The sequence below is a fragment of the Rana temporaria genome, chromosome 6, assembly GCF_905171775.1.
Source record: "Rana temporaria chromosome 6, aRanTem1.1, whole genome shotgun sequence".
Taxonomy (NCBI): domain Eukaryota; kingdom Metazoa; phylum Chordata; class Amphibia; order Anura; family Ranidae; genus Rana; species Rana temporaria.
Genome location: NC_053494.1, coordinates 32947107 through 32967669, shown reverse-complemented (window position 1 = coordinate 32967669; position 20563 = coordinate 32947107). Strand labels below are relative to the sequence as shown.

General features: G+C 42.8%; 1 protein-coding gene across 1 annotated transcript in view; it reads right to left on the bottom strand.

Moving 5' to 3' along the window:
* NTN3 (netrin 3) overlaps positions 1 to 20563 on the bottom strand; it is a 151342-nt gene that overhangs the window by 38847 nt on the left and 91932 nt on the right. The window contains exon 3 of the mRNA XM_040356614.1: positions 18261 to 18449. Coding sequence (XP_040212548.1) covers positions 18261 to 18449 — 189 coding nt within the window. The remainder of the gene's footprint in view (positions 1 to 18260; positions 18450 to 20563) is intronic.

Genomic DNA, 20563 nt, shown 5'->3' with positions numbered 1-20563 from the left:
TCAGAAAGAATCACAAAGATAAAATAACGAATTAGTCTTGTCTATACTATAAATCTACAATGCTCAGCACTAAAGCACAGCTGCGTATAGCAAGGGTGGGCCACTCAAATTTGATCCTTACTGCTATGCCAGTGGTTTCACTACAAGAATAAATAGTAAAATTACCGAGCCCTTGACTATGCCAACGGAGTTCACATAGGGACATCCTAAAACTCCTGTCTGATACTGCAATATGGAACTGTCTGTATTCAAATGACTACATTGACTGGACCACTAGTGAGAACTACAGCAAGTTAAAGTGGAACTTAACTTTTATTATTACTTTTACGTGTAGCGTTATCCTCATTGAGTCTTTATTATGTCCTGAATAGAGATTTCCCCAAGCCCTGGGCCTGCCATGACATCCAAGACACTGCTGCGAGCACTTTCCATGTATTCTAATAGGGGCTTGTACGTTCCTATGGAAAATCCACTGTGGGGTGGTAAAGCCACTAGGGATGTGGTGACACCTGCATTATGTGAATTTTCCATTGGAATATTTAGAGATTAGAAATTTCATTTCAGAAAGAAGCAGGAAGTTCATCTCACAGCAGAGACCTCATTGTCACAGGCTGGGGGTCTATGAGATCTACACCCCAAGGTCAATGATAGTAGAAAAATAATTAAAGCGGAAGTAAACCCATCAATGAAACATTTTCAAAGAACAGTTAACATTCCTGGAATGCCGGGAATGCTACCTGTCACATTGATTGTGCTCTCAACCAAACTGTCAAACCATCCAATAGCTGGTGTCATAACTGATCACATGTGCAGCATCATGGCAGTTGTGGTATGAACAGAGGCCAAGATGGCAGCTTCCTTGGCTGAAAATCATAGGAGGGTTTACTACCACTTTAAGATCTTGCCCTGTCCGCCCAAAAAAAGAGGTAGAGACCCACTTTAAAGGGGTTGGAAACCTTTGTGTTTTTTCACCTTAAAGGGGTTGTAAAGGTAAATGTTTTTTCACCTTAATGCATCCTATGTATTAAGGTGAAAAAACATCCGATGGTACCGGCCCCCCTGAACCCCCGTTTTACTTACCTGACCCCTCGAAAGTCCTGCGCGCGTCCACGTGATCCTCTTCGGTTCCCAGCCTGGCCGTTGATTGGCTAGGCTGGACAGATTGATAGCAGCGCAACCACTGGCTGGCGCTGCTGTCAATCACAGTGGATGACGCAGCGCGCCGGGGGGCGGGGTCGAGTGAATCTGGTGCAGCTGTGCATAGTAACCAATCAGCTTTTAACTTTAGCTTGTTCAATTAACCTGTTGCCGACCAGCCGCAGGTTGGTCCCCCTGCGCAAATCGCCATAACTGTACGGTGGGCGCTTTAAGGGGTATTGTGGGCGCGCGTGACGTAGGAGCTGATGCAGGTGCCCGGCAGCCGCCATGTCCACCGGGCACCCGCGATCGCTCCTGAGAGAGACACAGAATGGAGGTCTGTCAATGTAAACAGACAGATCTCTGTTCTGTAAGGGGGGAGGAGACAGATCTGTTGTTCATACTGATTATGAACAACGATCGGTCCCCTCCCCCCGGTCAGTCCTATCCCCAGAACACACACTGAGGGAACACATTTAACCCCTTGATCGCCTCCCTAGTGTTAACCCCTTCCCTGCCAGTGACATTTATACAGTAATCAGTGGCTTTTTGTAGCTCTGATCGCTGTAAAAATGTCACTAGTCCCAAAAAAGTCTCAAAAGTGTCCGATCTGTCACAATGTTGCAGTCCCGCTAATAATCGCAGATCGCTGTCTTTACTAGTAAAAAAAAATGCCATAAATCTATTCCCTATTTTGTAGACATTATAACTTTTAGTCAAACCAATCAATATATGCTTATTGAGATTTTTTTTTACCAAAGATATGTAGAAGAATACATATCGGCCTAAACTGATGACGAGATATATTTTTTTAGATATATATACAGTGAGGAAAATAAGTATTTGAACACCCTGCTATTTTGCAAGTTCTCCCACTTGGAAATCATGGAGGGGTCTGAAATTGTCATCGTAGGTGCATGTCCACTGTGAGAGACATAATCAAAAAAAAAAATTCCAGAAATCACAATTTATGATTTTTTAACTATTTATTTGTATAATACCGCTGCAAATAAGTATTTGAACACCTGTCTATCAGCTAGAATTCTGACCCTTAAAGACCTGTTAGTCTGCCTTTAAAATGTCCACCTCCACTCCATTTATTATCCTAAATTAGATGCACCTGTTTGAGGTCATTCGCTACATAAAGACACCTGTCCACCCCATACAATCAGTAAGAATCCAACTACTAACATGGCCAAGACCAAAGAGCTGCCCAAAGACACTAGAGACAAAATTGTACACCTCCACAAGGCTGGAAAGGGCTACGGGGAAATTGCCAAGCAGCTTGGTGAAAAAAGGTCCACTGTTGGAGCAATCATTAGAAAATGGAAAAAGCTAAACATGACTGTCAATCTCCCTCGGACTGGGGCTCCATGCAAAATCTCACCTCGTGGGGTCTCAATGATCCTAAGAAAGGTGAGAAATCAGCCCAGGACTACACGGGAGTAGCTGGTCAATGACCTGAAAAGAGCTGGGACCACCGTTTCCAAGGTTACTGTTGGTAATACACTAAGACGTCATGGTTTGAAATCATGCATGGCACGGAAGGTTCCCCTGCTTAAACCAGCACATGTCAAGGCCCATCTTAAGTTTGCCAATGACCATTTGGATGATCCAGAGGAGTCATGGGAGAAAGTCATGTGGTCAGATGAGACCAAAATAGAACTTTTTGGTCATAATTCCACTAACCGTGTTTGAAGGAAGAATAATAATGAGTACCATCCCAAGAACACCATCCCTACTGTGAAGCATGGGGGTGGTAGCATCACGCTTTGGGGGTGTTTTTCTGCACATGGGACAGGGCGACTGCACTGTATTAAGGAGAGGATGACCGGGGCCATGTATTGCGAGATTTTGGGCAACAACCTCCTTCCCTCAGTTAGAGCTTTGAAGATGGGTCGAGGCTGGGTCTTCCAACATGACAATGACCCGAAGCACACAGCCAGGATAACCAAGGAGTGGCTCTGTAAGAAGCATATCAAGGTTCTGGCGTGGCCTAGCCAGTCTCCAGACCTAAACCCAATAGAGAATCTTTGGAGGGAGCTCAAACTCCGTGTTTCTCAGCGACAGCCCAGAAACCTGACTGATCTAGAGAAGATCTGTGTGGAGGAGTGGGCCAAAATCCCTCCTCCAGTGTGTGCAAACCTGGTGAAAAACTACAAGAAACGTTTGACCTCTGTAATTGCAAACAAAGGCTACTGTACCAAATATTAACATTGATTTTCTCAGGTGTTCAAATACTTATTTGCAGCTGTATCATACAAATAAATAGTTAAAAAAATCATACATTGTGATTTCTGGATTTTTCTTTTTGATTATGTCTCTCACAGTGGACATGCACCTACGATAACAATTTCAGACCCCTCCATGATTTCCAAGTGGGAGAACTTGCAAAATAGCAGGGTGTTCAAATACTTATTTTCCTCACTGTATATATATTTATTTATATATATTTATTATAGCAGAAAGTAAAAAATATTGTGTTTTTTTTTTTTTAATTGTCGCTCTTTTTTTTTTTATAGCGCAAAATATAAAAACCGCAGAGGTGATTAAATACCACCAAAAGAAATCTCTATTTCTGGGGGGAAAAGGAAGTCAATTTTGTTTGGGTACAGCATCACGTGACCGCGCAATTGTCAGTTAAAGCGACGCAGTGCCGTATCGCAAAAAATTGGCTGTTTATTAAGGAGGCAAATCCTTCCGTGGCTGAAGTGGTTAAGGTTTTACAATAAAACCTATAAGCTGATTGATCACTGTCCAAAACTGCACCAAATTCTGTGTGCACCAGCTTTAGTAAATCTCCCCCATTGAGTGTAGATTCTGATGAACTTGATAATAGCTATTGGCTAAGACAGTGGAGCAATGCTGGAAACTCTAGCGGTAAGATCTTATTCATTACCGGAACCCCAGAAAAAAGGAAGGGGGGGGGGGCATTTAACCTGGCTTCTTTCATTTTTTACCAACATTTCAATTTTGTCTGGACTTGAGAAATATTGCCCATATCACTTAATAAGATTTCCACCCGCTATTTTCTCCTGTGGATGTGAAAATCAAATTTAAAGAGACCCTGTCATCAACTTTACAAAAATTGCAGGCAAAAGCACAGAAAAAAATTACTCTTTTAATGCTTATTTGCAGTGATTTTAGTTTTTATTCACTTGTAATGTGCCTCTGAGTTTTTTAGACTATCTGTCTGGTCCAAAAAAGTCAGTTTCCTTGAACAGCCTCCTCCCTCAGATGCCCCAGTAAAAGTCCTATTTGGAGGAATTTGGGGCCCCCAAGCACCCCCCCCCCCCCCGCATGCAAAGCCTACGTTAGCGCTACACAAATTTTTTACACCTGTGTTCTTCCCCCCCCCCCCCCCCCTCCCTAGTCCCTATGTTTTTCTATTCTCATCTCCCCTTCTTCCCTGTAGGCTGCCGCTGTAGTGTGGCCGAGCTCCTCTTCCTCCTGTCAGTTCAGTGTTCTATAATTATGGGTTCCCAGTCCCCTATCAGATTGTGCCCAGGCCGGGTACCGTGCACTACAGGAGATTCAGTTTCCTGTGTTCCCGGCCGGACTGAAAGGAAGTGAGCACTCAGTGTGCACTTCCTGTCAGTCCGGCCGGGAACAGGAAACGAAATCTCCTGTACCACGCGCAGTACCCGGCCGGACTGACAGGACTCCAGGAGGAAGGAAGAGGAGCTCGGCCACGCTACAGCCTGGGAAAGGGAAGTTGGGGGCCCCAGTCCAGCTCGGGGCCCCAAGCAATTGTTTGTTTTGCCTGTCCTGTAGCAACGGGCCTGGTGATGCACGGTAGCCCACAGGGCTTTTGGATGTCTACTCAAGGGGGGTACATTAAATATGTGAAACGCATACTGTTTATATATAAAATTGTGGGGAGATATTAATTAAAATAAATGGACTGGCAACAGGGTCTCTTTATAGGACAACTGTGTCTTTAGTAGATGTCCATAAATGAATGCCGCCACCTCCAAATGCAACCTGCCATGTAAAATACTCTTCCTCTTTGTATCAGTGATATTCATTGTGCGGCCCTGCTGGTCGTTGCTTGCTAGCAATAGATCACTATTAGATGTCATCTGCTGCTTTAGAGCTGTTATAGAGCTGCATGGATGAACTTGAGTTAATAAACAAAAGGAGAAAAACAAAACTGTGTGAGCTTCAAATGCTTTGGCTCCATTCATACCTGAGCGCAGCGCAGCGACAGCTGCTGCATTTTTTTTTTTTTTAAAGCGTTTTTGGAGTGCCACCATTCATTTGAATGGGCCTCCCTCCGCTCCAAAAACATTACAAAGAAGCTCATGTACCAAATCTTGGCGCAGAGCCAGGAGCGTTTGGCGGTGCAATATTTGCTGCAATTTTAATGCGTGTTGATGCCCAACTTTCACGGAAAAATCACACCGCATTAGAGGTGGCATTAAAAAATAATGGCATTGCAAATGCTCAAATGCATTTTGCCGCAATTCTGGAATCGCAAGCCGAATCAGGGGGGATGTGGAGCAATGTCCCTCTTTCCTCCTCATTTGTCCCTCATTTTGGTCTGATCTATATAAATGTACCGTATATACTCCAATATAAGCCGAGTTTTTCAGCACATTTTTTTGTGCTGAAAATTGCCCCCTTGGCTTATACTCGAGTCACCTTATTGCGCCTGATCTCCCGGATTTTGGGGACCTGGTACCGGCCGGCCGTGGGTCCCTTGGACCCCAAACTTGGCACACATGTAGCCCCATTTCTCCTCTATAAGTGTGCCCAGTTTGTTGTCTAGGGGACCTACGGCTGGGGAGCACCGATTTTTTAAAGCCGGGCACCCCTTCCATAGACTTCCATGTTAAACGTCAGTCTAGTCATGGGCACAGTGAGGCATGAGCACAGTGAGGCATGGGCATAGTGAGGCATGGGCACAGTGAGGCATGGGCAGAGTGAGGCATGGACACAGAGAGGCATGGACACAGTGAAGCATGGACACAGTGAGGCATGGGCACAGTGAGGCATGGACACAGTGAGGCATGGACACAGGGAGGCATGGGCACAGTGAGGCATGGACACAGTGAGGCATGGACACAGTGAGGTATGGACACAGGGAGGCATGGACACAGCGCCGGTGTTCTGGAGATCAGGTACATGAGGCTGCAGATGGACACAGTAAGGCAGGTAGATGGGCACAGTGAGGCATGCAGATGGGCACAGTAAGACTAAAGATGGGCATTGTTGACCCTCTTTTCCACTTACAGTAGCTGCTGCATTTCTCACCCTAGACTTATACTCGAGTCAATAAGTTTTCAGTTTTTTTGTGGTAAAATTAGCTGCCTCGGCTTATAGTCGGGTTGGCTCATACTCAAGAATATACGGTACCCAAATTGGACTTGGTATCAGCCTCATGCAATCCTTGCACAGCAGAGCTCAGACTGGGATACATTAGAGCAGCATAAAGAGCCAATTAGTTGTACAGTTGTGGGTGGAGAGAGCAGAGTGAAGACTAGATGAGCTAATCAGCGCGCTGCTTTTCCTTTCACTGTCCAGTCACATGCTAGGGGAGGGACAAAACCTGTAGGTGTTACTAAACTGCAACAGTGAGAAATCTGTTCTCCTCCCCTGCCAGATAGACAATGCTGTGTGGCAGAGCTGTGCAAATCTTAGGAACGGATGGACAGAAATACCAAGTAGCTATTGGACACATTGGGCTAGATTCAGAGAGAATTTACGCCGGCGTATCTATAGATACGCCGCGTAAATTCAAATCTGCGCCGGCGTATCTTCTTTCTGTATTCAGAAAGCAAGATACGCCGACATTAGCCTAAGATACGACTGGCATAAGTCTCTTACGCCGTCGTATCTTAGGGTGCATTCTCACGCTGGCCGCTAGGTGGCGCTCCTGTAGTTTTCGGCGTAGATTATGCAAATTACCTAGTTACGCCGATTCACAAACGTACGTGCGCCCGGCGGTAGTTTTTTACGTCGTTTGCGTAAGTCGTTTTCGGCGTAACGTTGCTCCTGCTATTAGGTGGCGCAGCCAATGTTAAGTATGGACGTCGTTCCCGCTTCGAAATTTGAATTGTTTGCGTCGCTTGCGTAAGTCGTTTGCGAATAGGGCTGGACGTAATTTACGTTCACGTCAAAACCAATGACGTCCTTGCGACGTAATTTGAAGCAATGCACACTGGGATATGTACACGGACGGCGCATGCGCCGTTCGTAAATCACGTCAGGTCATCACATATTAGCATAAAACACGCCCCCCCTTCCACATTTGAATTACGCGGGCTTACGCCGGCCCCATTTACACTACGCCGCCGCAACTTACGGAGCAAGTGCTTTGTGAATACAGCACTTGCTCCTGTAAGTTGCGGCGGCGTAGTGTAAATACGATACGCTGCGCCGCCGAAAGAAGGGGCGCAGCTACGTGAATCTAGCCCAGCGGTTTTACAATCTCTCTGTACAATCTCAATTCGATTTTCTAACAGGTGTGTCATGTGGGAGGCTTTTTAAAACAATCGGCTCATTTTATTTTCAGTCGGGCAGCTTTTAGGGGGAGGGGATTATTAAGGATCTGTATTATGCAGGTTTCCATTAATAAGCATGCAACATCCAAACGCATGTCTGGACTGAAAGATGGTTCTAATATTTATGATCCGGTGCAAAATAGAAGTATTGCAATTTGCAAGCATCGGATGAAGAAAGAATGAAAGACCCTTTAAACAGCTGTCTCCGAGCCCCTCACAGCGGCTACCTCAGCTGCAGCTGTTTAGAAGTCGGAGCTGGATTTTCCGTGTGAAAAATGGGAGGAATTTAATCCAAATGGGGAAAGTCACAGCTGGTAGAGTCATTTAGCCAATAGAAAACTGGCAAAAGAAAGGAGGAGAGGGGGATGGGGACGCGTTAGGGCTCATTAGGAGAAACTAATTGCCACCTTGTTATGGGACAGGAAAAAAAAAAAAGAGCGAGGGAAATTCTTTCCAGGTTTTTTTTTTTTTTGTTTCCATTTTAATGGTGGAAAAAGGAACGTGTTAGGAAGCTACAAGAAAAAAAAATAAGGTGAAAAGATATAAGAGAGGGGGCTGCTGTTAGGAGGTGGGGTACAGAGCTGTATTCGGGGAGCTAACTAAGGGGGAGACATATAAAATTGCACTTAGTTTTTTTTTTATAAAAAAAAATAAAAATCGTTAAAGAGGATGTCCGCTGAAAAAAAAATATTAAAAGCCAGCAGCTACAAATACTGCAGCTGCTGACTTTTAATATTAGGACACTTACCTGTCCTGGAGTCCAGCGCCGTCCGCAGCAGAGGACGAGCGATCGCTCGTCACTCTGCTGACCCCCCCGCCATCCTCGTTGAGGGAACCAGGAAGTGAAGCGCTCCGGCTTCACTGCCCAGTTCCCTACGGCGCATGCGCGAGTTGCGCTACGCCTGCCGATTGGCTCCCGCTGTGTACTGGGAGCCGAATGTTCCCAGAACACAACAGGGGGGGGGGGGGGGACGGGAGGTGACATCATGCCTGCAGTCTGCCCGAGGATGTGTGGCCGGAAGTGGGTGCAAATACCTGTCTTTAGACAGGTATCTGCACCCCCCTCCCCCCTGAAAGGTGTCAAATGTGACACCGGAAGGGGGGGAGGGTTCCGATCAGCGGGAGTTCCACTTTAGGGTGGAGCTCCACTTTAAATGCATTTTTAAATATATTACTTGATGTAAAATTTTGATATTAGCATTCTCTTTGCAGCAGTACTCAAATTATGCTTTGCTGCAGCGCCGACAGGAGGAGAGAGTAGAGAAATTAGTATACTTGGTATACAGCCGTGGCCAAAAGTTTTGAGAATGACACAAATATTACATTTTCACAAAGTCTGCTGCCTCAGTTTTTACAGTTTTTATGATGGCAAATTGCATTTACTCCAGAATGTTATAAAGAGTGATCAGATGTCCCTCTTTGCCATGAAAATGTTTTAATTTTTGGGGGGGGGGGTAGTGGGGGGGTCAGGAGGAGTGGGACTTCCTGTCCCACTTCCTCCTTCCGCCGAGGGGCTGGTAAGGCGATTAGCTTAATCGCCTTATTGCAGCCCCTCCCTTTAGGCGAGCGCCTGTCCAATCGGACGGCGCCGTGCCGCTCGCGCATGCGCAATGGGTGCCCGGCCGTGAAGCCAAAAGCTGCCACTGCCGGGTTCCCACACTAGGAATGAAGACGCCGGCCGGTGAGGGGGGGCGAGGAGGGGAGCCCCGGCCGGCGCGTCGCTGGAAGCGTGGAGCAGGTAAGTGTCTGTTTATTAAAAGCCAGCAGCTACACTTTTTGTAGCTGCTGACTTATAATAAACTTAAAAAAAGGCTGGAACTCCCCTTTAAAGTGATTGTAAAGCTTCAATTTTATTTTTTAAATAACAAACGTGTCATACTTACCTCCACTGTGCAGTTAGTTTTGCAGTGGCCCCGAACGCCGTCTTCTAGGGTCTTTATAGTAAACAGTAGGCTCTGAATATAAGGGGCCAGATTCACAGAAAAAGTACGCCGGAGTATCTGCTAATACTCCGGCGTACTTTCAAATTTGCCGCGTCATATCTTTATTTGTAATTCACAAACAAAGATTCAACGGCATTTGGCTAAGATCCGACAGGCGTACAGCTTCGTACGCCTTCGGATCTTAGGATGCAATACTTCGGCGGCCGCTGGGTGGAGATCGCGTCGTTTTCCGCGTCGGGTATGCTAATTAGCTGTTTACGGCGATCCACGAAGGTACGCGCGTTCGTTGCATTCTCTTTCGCGTCGCAAAGTTAAGGCTGCTATTTAGGTGGTGTAACAATAGACAGCCCATGTTAAAGTATGGCCGTTGTTCCCGTGTCGAATTTCACATTTTTTTTTTTGCCGTAAGTCGTCCGGGAATACATCATTTCGCGCAAAGCACGGCGGGACATTTCAAAACGGAGCATGCGCAGTACGTCCGTTACGCTACGCCGCCGCAAGTTTACACGCAAGTGCTTTGTGAATCAAGCACTTACGATGAAAACTTGCGGCGGAGTAACGTAAAGGACATACGTTACACCGCCGTAATTTTTCGTGAATCTGGCCCCAGGTTTCTAATTCATGTATGAAATGGCCTAAAATTCCAAATCTGGCCAGCTTGGCAAAATATCTGGCATGGCAAGATTACCAAAAAATAAACTTTACTTTGTTGCCAGATTGATCAAATTTAATTTTCTTTTGTTGTCGGAGATCTGATCCACTTGGTCTTCATGCAGCAGGTGGAAAGTGTAATTATTTAGCTCGTTTGCCAGTAGCAAAATAAATATATTTCGGCCCAATTGTGGCAAGACAAAGAATCTATAACACACCACATTTAATGAGCCTTATTGAGTTTTAAGATAAAGGAAATAAGGGTCTGGAATTCAGCTAAAACTGTGCAGGAAAGTAAAACAACTGTAAACTGGGCACCCATAAATTCAAAACTGGTGACTCATAGGCATCGCGCAGACAGAATGAGAAGACTGGCTAAAGCTTATTAGATTTCCGCAAAGCAAGGCATGGAAAATAGCTTATGTGATATAGACCTTGTAACAACCCTATAGAAGTCAACCTATGTGAAAAAAAAAACAAGAAGGCCAATATACAGAATTTTTTTCTTAATTTTTTTTTTTCTAAAAAATGATTTGGTAAAACGCAAACAATCGTGAGCTGCACATTGACTCCAATTGCTGCCATATTACGTCTGGAGCTATTAAAATCTCACCTGCTGGTAATAAACACATAACATCGTTTATTGAAGCCTAGAATGCTCCATAACCCCAATGATGAGATTTACTGATCTTTATTAGCCTCGCATTCGACTCTTATGTTACAAAACCGAGAACTATTATGGTGTTCATCATTTTACATCATTTTCTCAAGTTTTTTCCTTTTCCATGAAGGCAACAGTAAATTACCAAAAGTCCAATACTACTCTGAAAAGCTTGGTGTATGAGGGCAGCGCTGTAGTTGTTTTTTTTCCCTACAAATACAGGTGCCAGGTTAAGACGCAGGGATCATGTTAAATAAAAAAGAGTCCCCCTACACCAATTCACACATAACTTTCATCTAACGTTCGGCTACTTTCGGCTACTCGTTATGCGATGGATGCACCCGTCGGAAGCCTGTCGGAAGACTGTCAATCAAAATAGGAACGCCCAGTCCCGCAGCCCATACCCGGAAGCGGAGGAGAAGATCGCTCTCTAAAACGGTAAGTACAGCTTCAATTTTAAAACATCTAGCTGATTCCCCTAGACAAAATGAGCATCAATCTAAGGGTAAAAAATGTTTTATGGGTGAACTCCCGCTTTAAGTTAGATTCGTTACATGTGTTAAATTCGTTTTCGTAATTCGTTAGTTTTCGACAGAATTTCGAAAAATCCGGTCGAATCCAATTCGATTCGAAAACAAATTCGAATGAAAATTGAAAGCAAATTTGAACCAAAATATAAAAAATATTAATCGATTTCTAAAAAAGAATACAATAAAATAGAATATAAAATAATAAAACAATAGAATGAAAATCAAAGAATAGTAAAGAACAGAATGGAATTTAATAGAATGGAATCAAATACAATAGAATATGAACTGGCTTATTCTATCTATCTTCTATCTATCTTCCATTTTCTGAAATGCGAAATTCATATAGAATGAACTCAAATTCAAATAGAAAAATATTAGAAGAGTAGAATAATAATATATATATATATTTTATTCTACTGTATTCTAATATTTTTCTATTCGAATTTGAGTTCATTCTATATGAATTTCGAATTTCAGAAGATGGTTATATATATAATATATAAAATTACATTTACAGTATATATATAACCATCTTCTGAAATTCAAAATTCATATAGAATGAACTCAAATTCGAATAGAAAAATATTAGAATAGAGCAGAATAAAAAAAATATATATATATATATATATATATATATATATATATATATATATATATATATATATATATATATATATTATTATTCTACTCTTCTAATATTTTTCTATTCGAATTTGAGTTCATTCTATATGAATTTCGAATTTCAGAAAATGGAAGATAGATAGAAGAAGCCAGGTCATATTCTATTGTATTTGATTACATTCTATTAAATTCCATTCTGTTCTTTACTATTCTTTGATTTTCATTCTATTGTTTTATTATTTTATATTCTATTTTATTGTATTCTTTTTTAGAAATCGATTTATATTTTTTAGATTTTGATTCAAATTTGCTTTCAATTTTCATTCGAATTTGTTCTCGAATCTAATTGTTTTCTAATTCGAGTCGAATAGAATTTGTTTTCGAATTCGAGTCGAATAGAATTTGTTTTCGAATTCGATCGAATTTCGTCCGCCTGTTTTCGATTCGAAAACGTTCGTTCGGATTCGGTTAAATTCGTTAATTCTACAATTCGGGAATTTGTATGCATCCGAATGTCCGAATAATGAAAAATTTGTCCGAATTTCGATTCGGAACGAAACGAAATGCACATGCCTACTTAAAGTGCCATTCAACCCACATCATAAAAAACGATCAATAAATGCTTATATTCATACTCACTACGTCACTATGAGATAAATTCTCTGTATTCTGCAAAAAACCTGGTTGATCCTGTTGTTCTCTAAACCCCCTTCTCCTGTTCATGTCCCCGCTGCAGTTGGGAATTGTGCAGAGGTCTGCACATGCTCAGTTTTCAGTGTATTTTCTACCCTAAGGCCTCGTACACACGACCGAGGAACTCGTCGTAAATGAAACATCGTTTTCCTCGACGAGTTCCTTGTTAGGCTTGTCGAGAATCTTGACAAGCTTTCTTTGTGTACACACTGTCAAGACAAAATCTCGTCGTTCTCAAACGTGGTGACATAAAACATGTACGACGGCACTATAAAGGGGAAGTTTGATTCCACTGGCGCCACACTTCTGAGCATGTGCAGGTTTGTAAGCATACACACGAACGTGTTTCTCGTCGAAAATCAGCCCGACGAGGAACACGATGAGGAAATTGAGACTCCCGAGGAGGAAAAAGAGAACTTGTTCTCTTTTTTTCTCATCGAGTTCCACAACAGTTTTCTCGATGAAAAGCATACACACAACCGTTTTCCTCGGCAAAAAAGCTCTGCCACCAAGTTTCTTGATGGATTCTGTTGAGGAAAACGGTTGTGTGTACGAGGCCTGAGTGTTTCCTCCCTATCACGTTTGAGCCGCTCATGTGACTGTAGAGTCATAAATGTGGGCATATACACAGTGGTAGATGACAGCCCACTCCCACTCAAGTTCATGTGAGTGTAAAGGCAGGTGTCCCAATACATTTGGTAATATAGTGTATCTTTCATCCATAATCCAATGCTTTCTTTGCCCAAAGCCACTTCCTTAACCTATTAACCTCATACCTTTCCTCTGCTCCCCCCCAGACTATTCCTTCCAGGAGACAAAATAAATATGTGGTATGGAGGAACATGTAACTGGCTCCATGGAAAAGCACTGGGTTCAACACACGGGGAGTCTATAACCTGAACTATAATGTCAATAATGAAGGCCCCTTGAACCGCCTTTAGGGAAAGGAAGCCTTGACTGTTGGAAGCATGGCATCACTGTGGGCGTGAACCTAAAAAGAAAGTTAAGTAGCTGCCTTAGGATTGGCTACAAAGACCTCAGGTGACTGCGTGGAGCCTGAACTCTAGGAAAAGGCTTCGCTGAGGCACATCCAACTGCTCTGAGGAGATTCAGCTGTCACAAGAATTGGCCACCCTCCCGCCCGTTGTGATGTTTTGTCACAGCTTTATTGGCGGTTTTGACCTTGCCAACAATTGGTGTTGCTTTATGGGCTATGCCCTCAAGTTAAATTCTGGGGTCAGTCTAATGCCTGTCTGGCACTGATGGTAGTTGGTCGTAAATGAGGCTATACTTCTCAGCAGTCTTGTAAGCTACGACTTCAGCAATTTCTAGTTTATACGGGAGATTTCTCTCACTCAGAAGCTGAATAAAGTTTTTTTTTTTTATAAAAAGGTAATAAGGTTTTAAATTCCCTGAAAAGGACCTAAATGGCTACAATACTACAAAAGAACTGGAACCTACAAGAGAGACTTAAAGTATACCAGAAATTGTTTCTATATAAACTGGAATTTCAGTCGGATTCCTCTGTGTATTTGTTTCATGGAAAATAATTATTAGGTTCAAACTAATCCACTAAGAAATGGGCAGCCCATCAAGGAAAGGTCAAATATTCCATACTTCAGTATAAGTTTCCATTTTTTGTTATGTTAGCCATGACACGCTTTTCTTATTATTCGTTTTTTTTTTTACTTTTTGTCACTTGTCCAATTGCTGTTAAAGCTGCCATGCAAGTACACTATATAGTCAAAAGTATTGTACCGCCTGCCTATACACGCACATGAACTTAGGGTTCAATATTGCGTTGGCCCACCCTTTGCAGCTTCAACTCTTCTGGGAAGGCTGTCCACAAGGTTTAGGAGTGTGTCTATGGAAATGTTTGACCATTCTTCCAGAAACGCATTTGTGAGGTCAGGCACTGATGTTGGACAAAAAGGCCTGGCTCGCAGTCTCCGTTTTAATTCATACCAAAGGTGTTCTATCAGGTTGAAGTCAGGACTGTGTGCAGGCCAGTCAAGTTCCTCCACCCCAAACTCGCTCATCCATCTCTTTATGGATGGATGTATTTATTTTGCTTTGTGAACTGGTGCACAGTCATGTTGGAACAGGAAGGGGCCGTCCCTAAACTGCTTCCACAAAGTCAGGAGCATGAAATTGTCAAAAATTTCTTGGAATTCTGACGGCTTAAGAGTTCCCTTCACTGGAACTAAGGGGCCAAACCCAACCCCTAAAAAACAACCTCACACCATAATCCCCCCACCAAATGATTTGAACCAGTGCACAAAGAAAGAAAGTCCCTGAGTTAGACAAGTAATAAATCAGGGCCGCCATGACAGGGTTAAACAGAGTTTGGCATGGGGAAGGTGTTGTTGGGCAGTTTAAAGCATTAATAAAATAGCACTTACATGATTGGGGGGGGGGGGTGAGTGGTAGCAAGTGGGGCTGCAGAAAGGTGATCTGTAGGAGAGTCTCAAGTCTTCATTCAGAGGAGAGCATACTAAGTTGAGATAACTGGCATTGTTGTGGCAGCCGGAGGAGTACAAGGTGCTTATATGGGTTTTTATTATGGAAAAATATGTACATTTTTAGGAACCCGTCCTTGGTACGGCTCTTATTATGGTTTGTACTCATCCTCGGTACGGCTCCTATTATTATGGTTGGGACTCGTCCTCGGTACAGCTCCCATTATTATGGTTGGGACTCCACCTTTGGTACGGCTCCTAATATTATGGTTGGGACTCCTCCTTTGGTACAGCTCCCATTATTATGGTTGGGACTCATCATCGGTACAGCTCCCATTATTATGGTTGGGACTCGTCCTTGGTACGGCTCCCATTATTATGGTTGGGACTCATTCTCGGTACGGTTCCCATTATTATGGTTGGGATTCGTCCTCCTTACAGCTCCCATTATTATGGTTGGGGCTCGTCCTCGGTATGGCTCCCATTATTATGGTTGGGATTCGTCCTCGGTACGGCTCCCATTATTATGGTTGGGACACGTCTTTTGGTAGGGCTCCTATTATTATGGTTGGGACTCGTTCTCGGTATGGCTCCCTTTATTATGGTTGGGACTCGTTCTTGGTATGGCTCCCTTTATTATGGTTGGGACTTGTCCTCGGTACGGCTCCCATTATTATGGTTGGGGCTCGTCCTCTGTACGGCTCCCATTATTATGGTTGGGACTCGTCCTAGGTACGGCTCCCATTATTTTGGTTAGGGCACGTCTTTTGGTAGGGCTCCTATTATTATGGTTGGGACTCGTTCTTGGTATGGCTCCCTTTATTATGGTTGGGACTCGTCCTCGGTACGGCTCCCATTATTATGGTTGGGACTCGTCCGCGGTACGGCTCTAATTATTATGGTTGGTCTTACCTGCAAATAGTTGTTTGTCTCCGAGTCTGTGTTTGTTGCGGCTGGAGGCCTAAACATTTGCAGTGGTTACACAGGTACTAGAAGTAGATGCCCACAAGGACCTTGTGACTCCTGTTTGTCAGACTGTTCATATGTGGCATATGTTTTTGGGTTCATATGTTTATATGTTGATATTTTATTTTTAGTTTAATAAAAGGCTGCTATGGACAATAAACTCCATCTCTTTTTTCATGTGGTTCTTCTTAAGAAAAGGTTAGTGGTGGTCCAGCAGTCAGGAGAACAAAGCATCTTTTATACCCTAGTTAAGGTCCATTAACCACACCGCCAACTTGAAATCTCCAGTATGTAAAAAAATATATGTTTGGCCAGCTAAAAGTGGCAAAACAGGCACACACCTTGGATGCTGTGTGCTGCAGGAGAGCACAACTGGAGCAGGAGCCTCATCATCACCCGGCTGTCTCCTGCACTGTGCAGGTCTGAGCTGTCAGACTGCAGATTATACATAGAGATTGTGTCTCTCCCTGTATAACCAGTACCACCTTGCTCCAGAACTGGTAAACAGAGTACAGTGCACAGCTATCACGGAGCCCCAATGGTTACACGGGAGGAGCCACGTTCTCCTTGTGTAATCTGCAGATCGGTGCTATCAGCTTGACAGCTCAAATCCTGCTCTGCATCCATAAATTATTGTGTAAATAAAATGATTAATTAATTTGTAAATAAAAAATTTAAATGACATAATTTTAGCCTCTAGTGAGCTCTTTTTATTATTTTTACAAAATTAAATAATTGTTTTTATTAAAGTGATACCAAAACCAAAAACATAATATGTTGCAATTTTCCAATCATAAGATGTGGTGGCTGCATTAATTTCTTTTTTTTTTAGGCTTTTCCCCCTCTGTTATCACCTGGTGATCTGGCAGATAACACACATTCTGTATTAGAGTGCCTCCACGCTGGATGAAGGAGCACAGGGTCACCATTGGACAGCAGCATTGTCTGGAGGGAGGGAAGTGTAAGGCCCCGTACACACGACCGAGGAACTCGACGTGCCAAACACATCGAGTTCCTCGTCGAGTTCAGTGTGGAAGCCGCCGAGGAACTCGGCGGGCCGACTTTTGCCATTGAACAACGAGGAAATAGAGAACATGTTCTCTATTTCCTCGCCGAGGTCCTCGTCGGCTTCCGCGGCCGAAAGTGTACACACGGCCGGGTTTCTCGGCATAATTCAGCTCTGAACCGAGTTTCTGGCTGAATTCTGCCGAGAAACACTAACAAGCTGAAGCCAAACTCCAGCTCACACTTTATAAGCAGTTGCAGCAAACTGTTTTTTTTCTCTCCCTTTTGGGATAAAGGTTTTACATGAACAAATAAAAGCTAACCATTGTAAGCTCCCCTGTCAATGGTAAATGGTTTGACTCAACCCTATAACTGCTATATCTGCAGGACAGCTTGTTCGTTTGAAAAACAAGAGACTTACTGGTTGGATCACCAGATAAAAATAAAGGAAAAAAAAAAGAATACTAATGCAGCCATCACATCTAAGAATTGGGAAGCTGCAATATAATATATGTTTGCTTTTGGGTACTGCATTAACTCATTTATTCTCTTCTTCCCTTAGCATTTAAAAAAAAAATATTGTTCATATTTTCATTTACATTTATTTGTGTTTATATTGTCAAATAAAAAGAATGCTTTGTACCAGAAACATTAAACTTTCTTTTTTTTTTTTTTACTTTAATGCCTGCATAGAAGGGACAAATCCCAGAATAAAGCTTGTAATTTTTTTAACATTAAAAAGTGCAGTTAAAATTTTAGTTAACTTATATTTCTTTCCATTAGCTTTTTTTTATATATTTTCTTTTTTTTTAATTTGTAGTAGTTTTTTTTTAATGCTGAATTAAAAAGTTGGAGGGGTGAGGTAAATGTAACATTTACCTCACCCCTCCAACTTTTTAATTTAGCATAAAAAAAAACTACTACAAATAAAAAATAAATAAAAAAAATTAAAATAAAAAGGTAATGGAAAGAAATATAGGTTAACTAAAATTTTAACTGCACTTGTGTGCCAGGAGACTTTGTTTGGCGCATATGGTATAAAAACGACACAAGCGTGAATAATTAAACAGTGGAGACACCTGCCTTACCTTTGCAGGCTCTTCGGTCGGTGATGGGTCGGCTGACATCCCGGTAGAAGCCCTCTTTGCAGTAATGGCAATGCCTGCCTGCTGTATTATGCCGGCAGTTTAGGCACACACCTCCGCTCTTCCTTCCAGACAGCTTGTACAGTTCCATGTTGAAGCGACAACGGCGAGCGTGCAGGTTACAGGTACAAGCTGAGAACACATTAATGTCACAGTCAGAAGGTGGTTCATTTTATCCGCATAGCCAATATTTCATTGCAGTTGTAGAAAATGTGTAAATGGTCACATTGTAAAATAACCCATTAAAGTGGAGGTTCCATCAAAAAAACAATTTTGCTTTAAACTGTAGCTTACGACTAAAAAAGAAAAAAAAAATATATATATATATTTTTTTACTCATCTGGAAATGCCTGTTGCTATGCGGTCCCACGAAATCTGCCTTTGAAACCACCTAGGATTCTGACATCATCTCCCTCTAATGCTCCTGGGAAATGTGTGTCATCATTTCCCAGGATGCAGTGCGCTGTCCAATTATCACTCCCCATCCAAGACTTCCAGGAAGTAAGTGCCTGTAGGCTTCACAATGCCCACAAGTAAAATGACAACAGTGTAGATATAGTTTTATAAACTATCTTTTTTGAATATCTATGCAGATCGGTGGCGGATTGTAAAATAGTAAGTGACCGGATTTATATTATAAAAACGCAGGATGAAAGGACATACATTTAAAAAATGCTAATTGTGGTTGGAACTCCGCTTTAAGTTTGAAATAGAAATGAAAGGCAAAATATTTTTGTATAGAAAGTAAAAAAAAAAAGAATCAAGAAAATCAACACTGATTATTTTTAATCCCTAAAGTGATTGCAAACGTTTACCTTGGAAAACAACCAATTCAGTTTAACCACTTAAGCCCCGGACCAATATGCAGCCTAAAGACCCAAGGTGTTTTTACAGTTCGGGACTGCGTCGCTTTAACAGACAATTGCGCGGTCGTGCGACGTGGCTCCCAAACAAAATTGGCGTCCTTTTTTCCCCACAAATAGAGCTTTCTTTTGGTGGTATTTGATCACATCTGCGGTTTTTAGTTTTTGCGCTATAAACAAAAATAATTTTGAAAAAAAGCAATATTTTTTACTTTTTGCTGTAATAAATATCCCCCAAAAACATATATAAAAACATTTTTTTTCCTCAGTTTAGGCCGATACGTATTCTTCTACCTATTTTTAGTAAAAAAATCGCAATAAGCGTTTATCGATTGGTTTGCGCAAAATTTATAGTGTTTACAAAATAGGGGATAGTTTTATTGCATTTTTATTATTTTTTTTTTTTTTACTACTAATGGCGGCGATCAGCAATTTTTTTCGTGACTGCGACATTATGGCGGACACTTCGGACAATTTTGACACATTTTTGGGACCATTGTCATTTTCACAGCAAAAAATGCATTTAAATTGCATTCTTTATTGTGAAAATGACAGTTGCAGTTTGGGAGTTAACCACAGGTGGCGCTGTAGGAGTTAGGGTGCACCTAGTATGTGTTTACAACTGTTTGGGGGTGTGGCTGTAGGAATGACGTCATCGATCGTGTCTTCCCTATAAAGGGAATGACGCGATCGATGCGCCGCCATAGTGAAGGACGGGGAAGCCGTGTTTACACACGGCTCCCCCCGTTCTTCAGCTCCGGGGAGCGATCGCGACGGAGCGGCTATAAACAAATAGCCGCGCCGTGGTCCCGGATCGCTCCCCGAGCGGACCCGACCTCCGCATGTAGCGGGGGGGGTCCCGATCGGACCCCCCACCCGCTAATAGGCGAGGACATACGTGTACGCCCATGTGCCTGTACGTGCCATATTGTGGACGTATATGTACATGCGGGGGTCGGGAACTGGTTAAAATATAAATGAAAAGGCAAAATGTTTTTGTATAGATATATAAAAAAAAAGAAAAAAATACAAATACCTTTTTTCCCATTTATTAGAAGTGATCACATTCCCTCTGTTCTCAGATGCATAAGAGCTGGGGGAGGAGAAGCAGCAGCACACACTGAGCTTGTCAATGATTGGCTGTGCAGCGGGGGGCATGTCAGGACAAGTCTGATCATTGGAGGAGAGTACACTGAGGTCCCAGCATCGCTAGAGAACTGACCACGGTGTGCTCTCCTGCTTAGTGTGGTCCGTTATTAACCACTTGGCGATCGGCTTCCGCATATATACTGCAGCAAAGTATACTGTATCACACGGGAGCGCGCCTGCAAGCTAACCCCCTTGGGAGAGCGCGTCCCAGAGGGGGGTTAGCTCTCTGCGAGA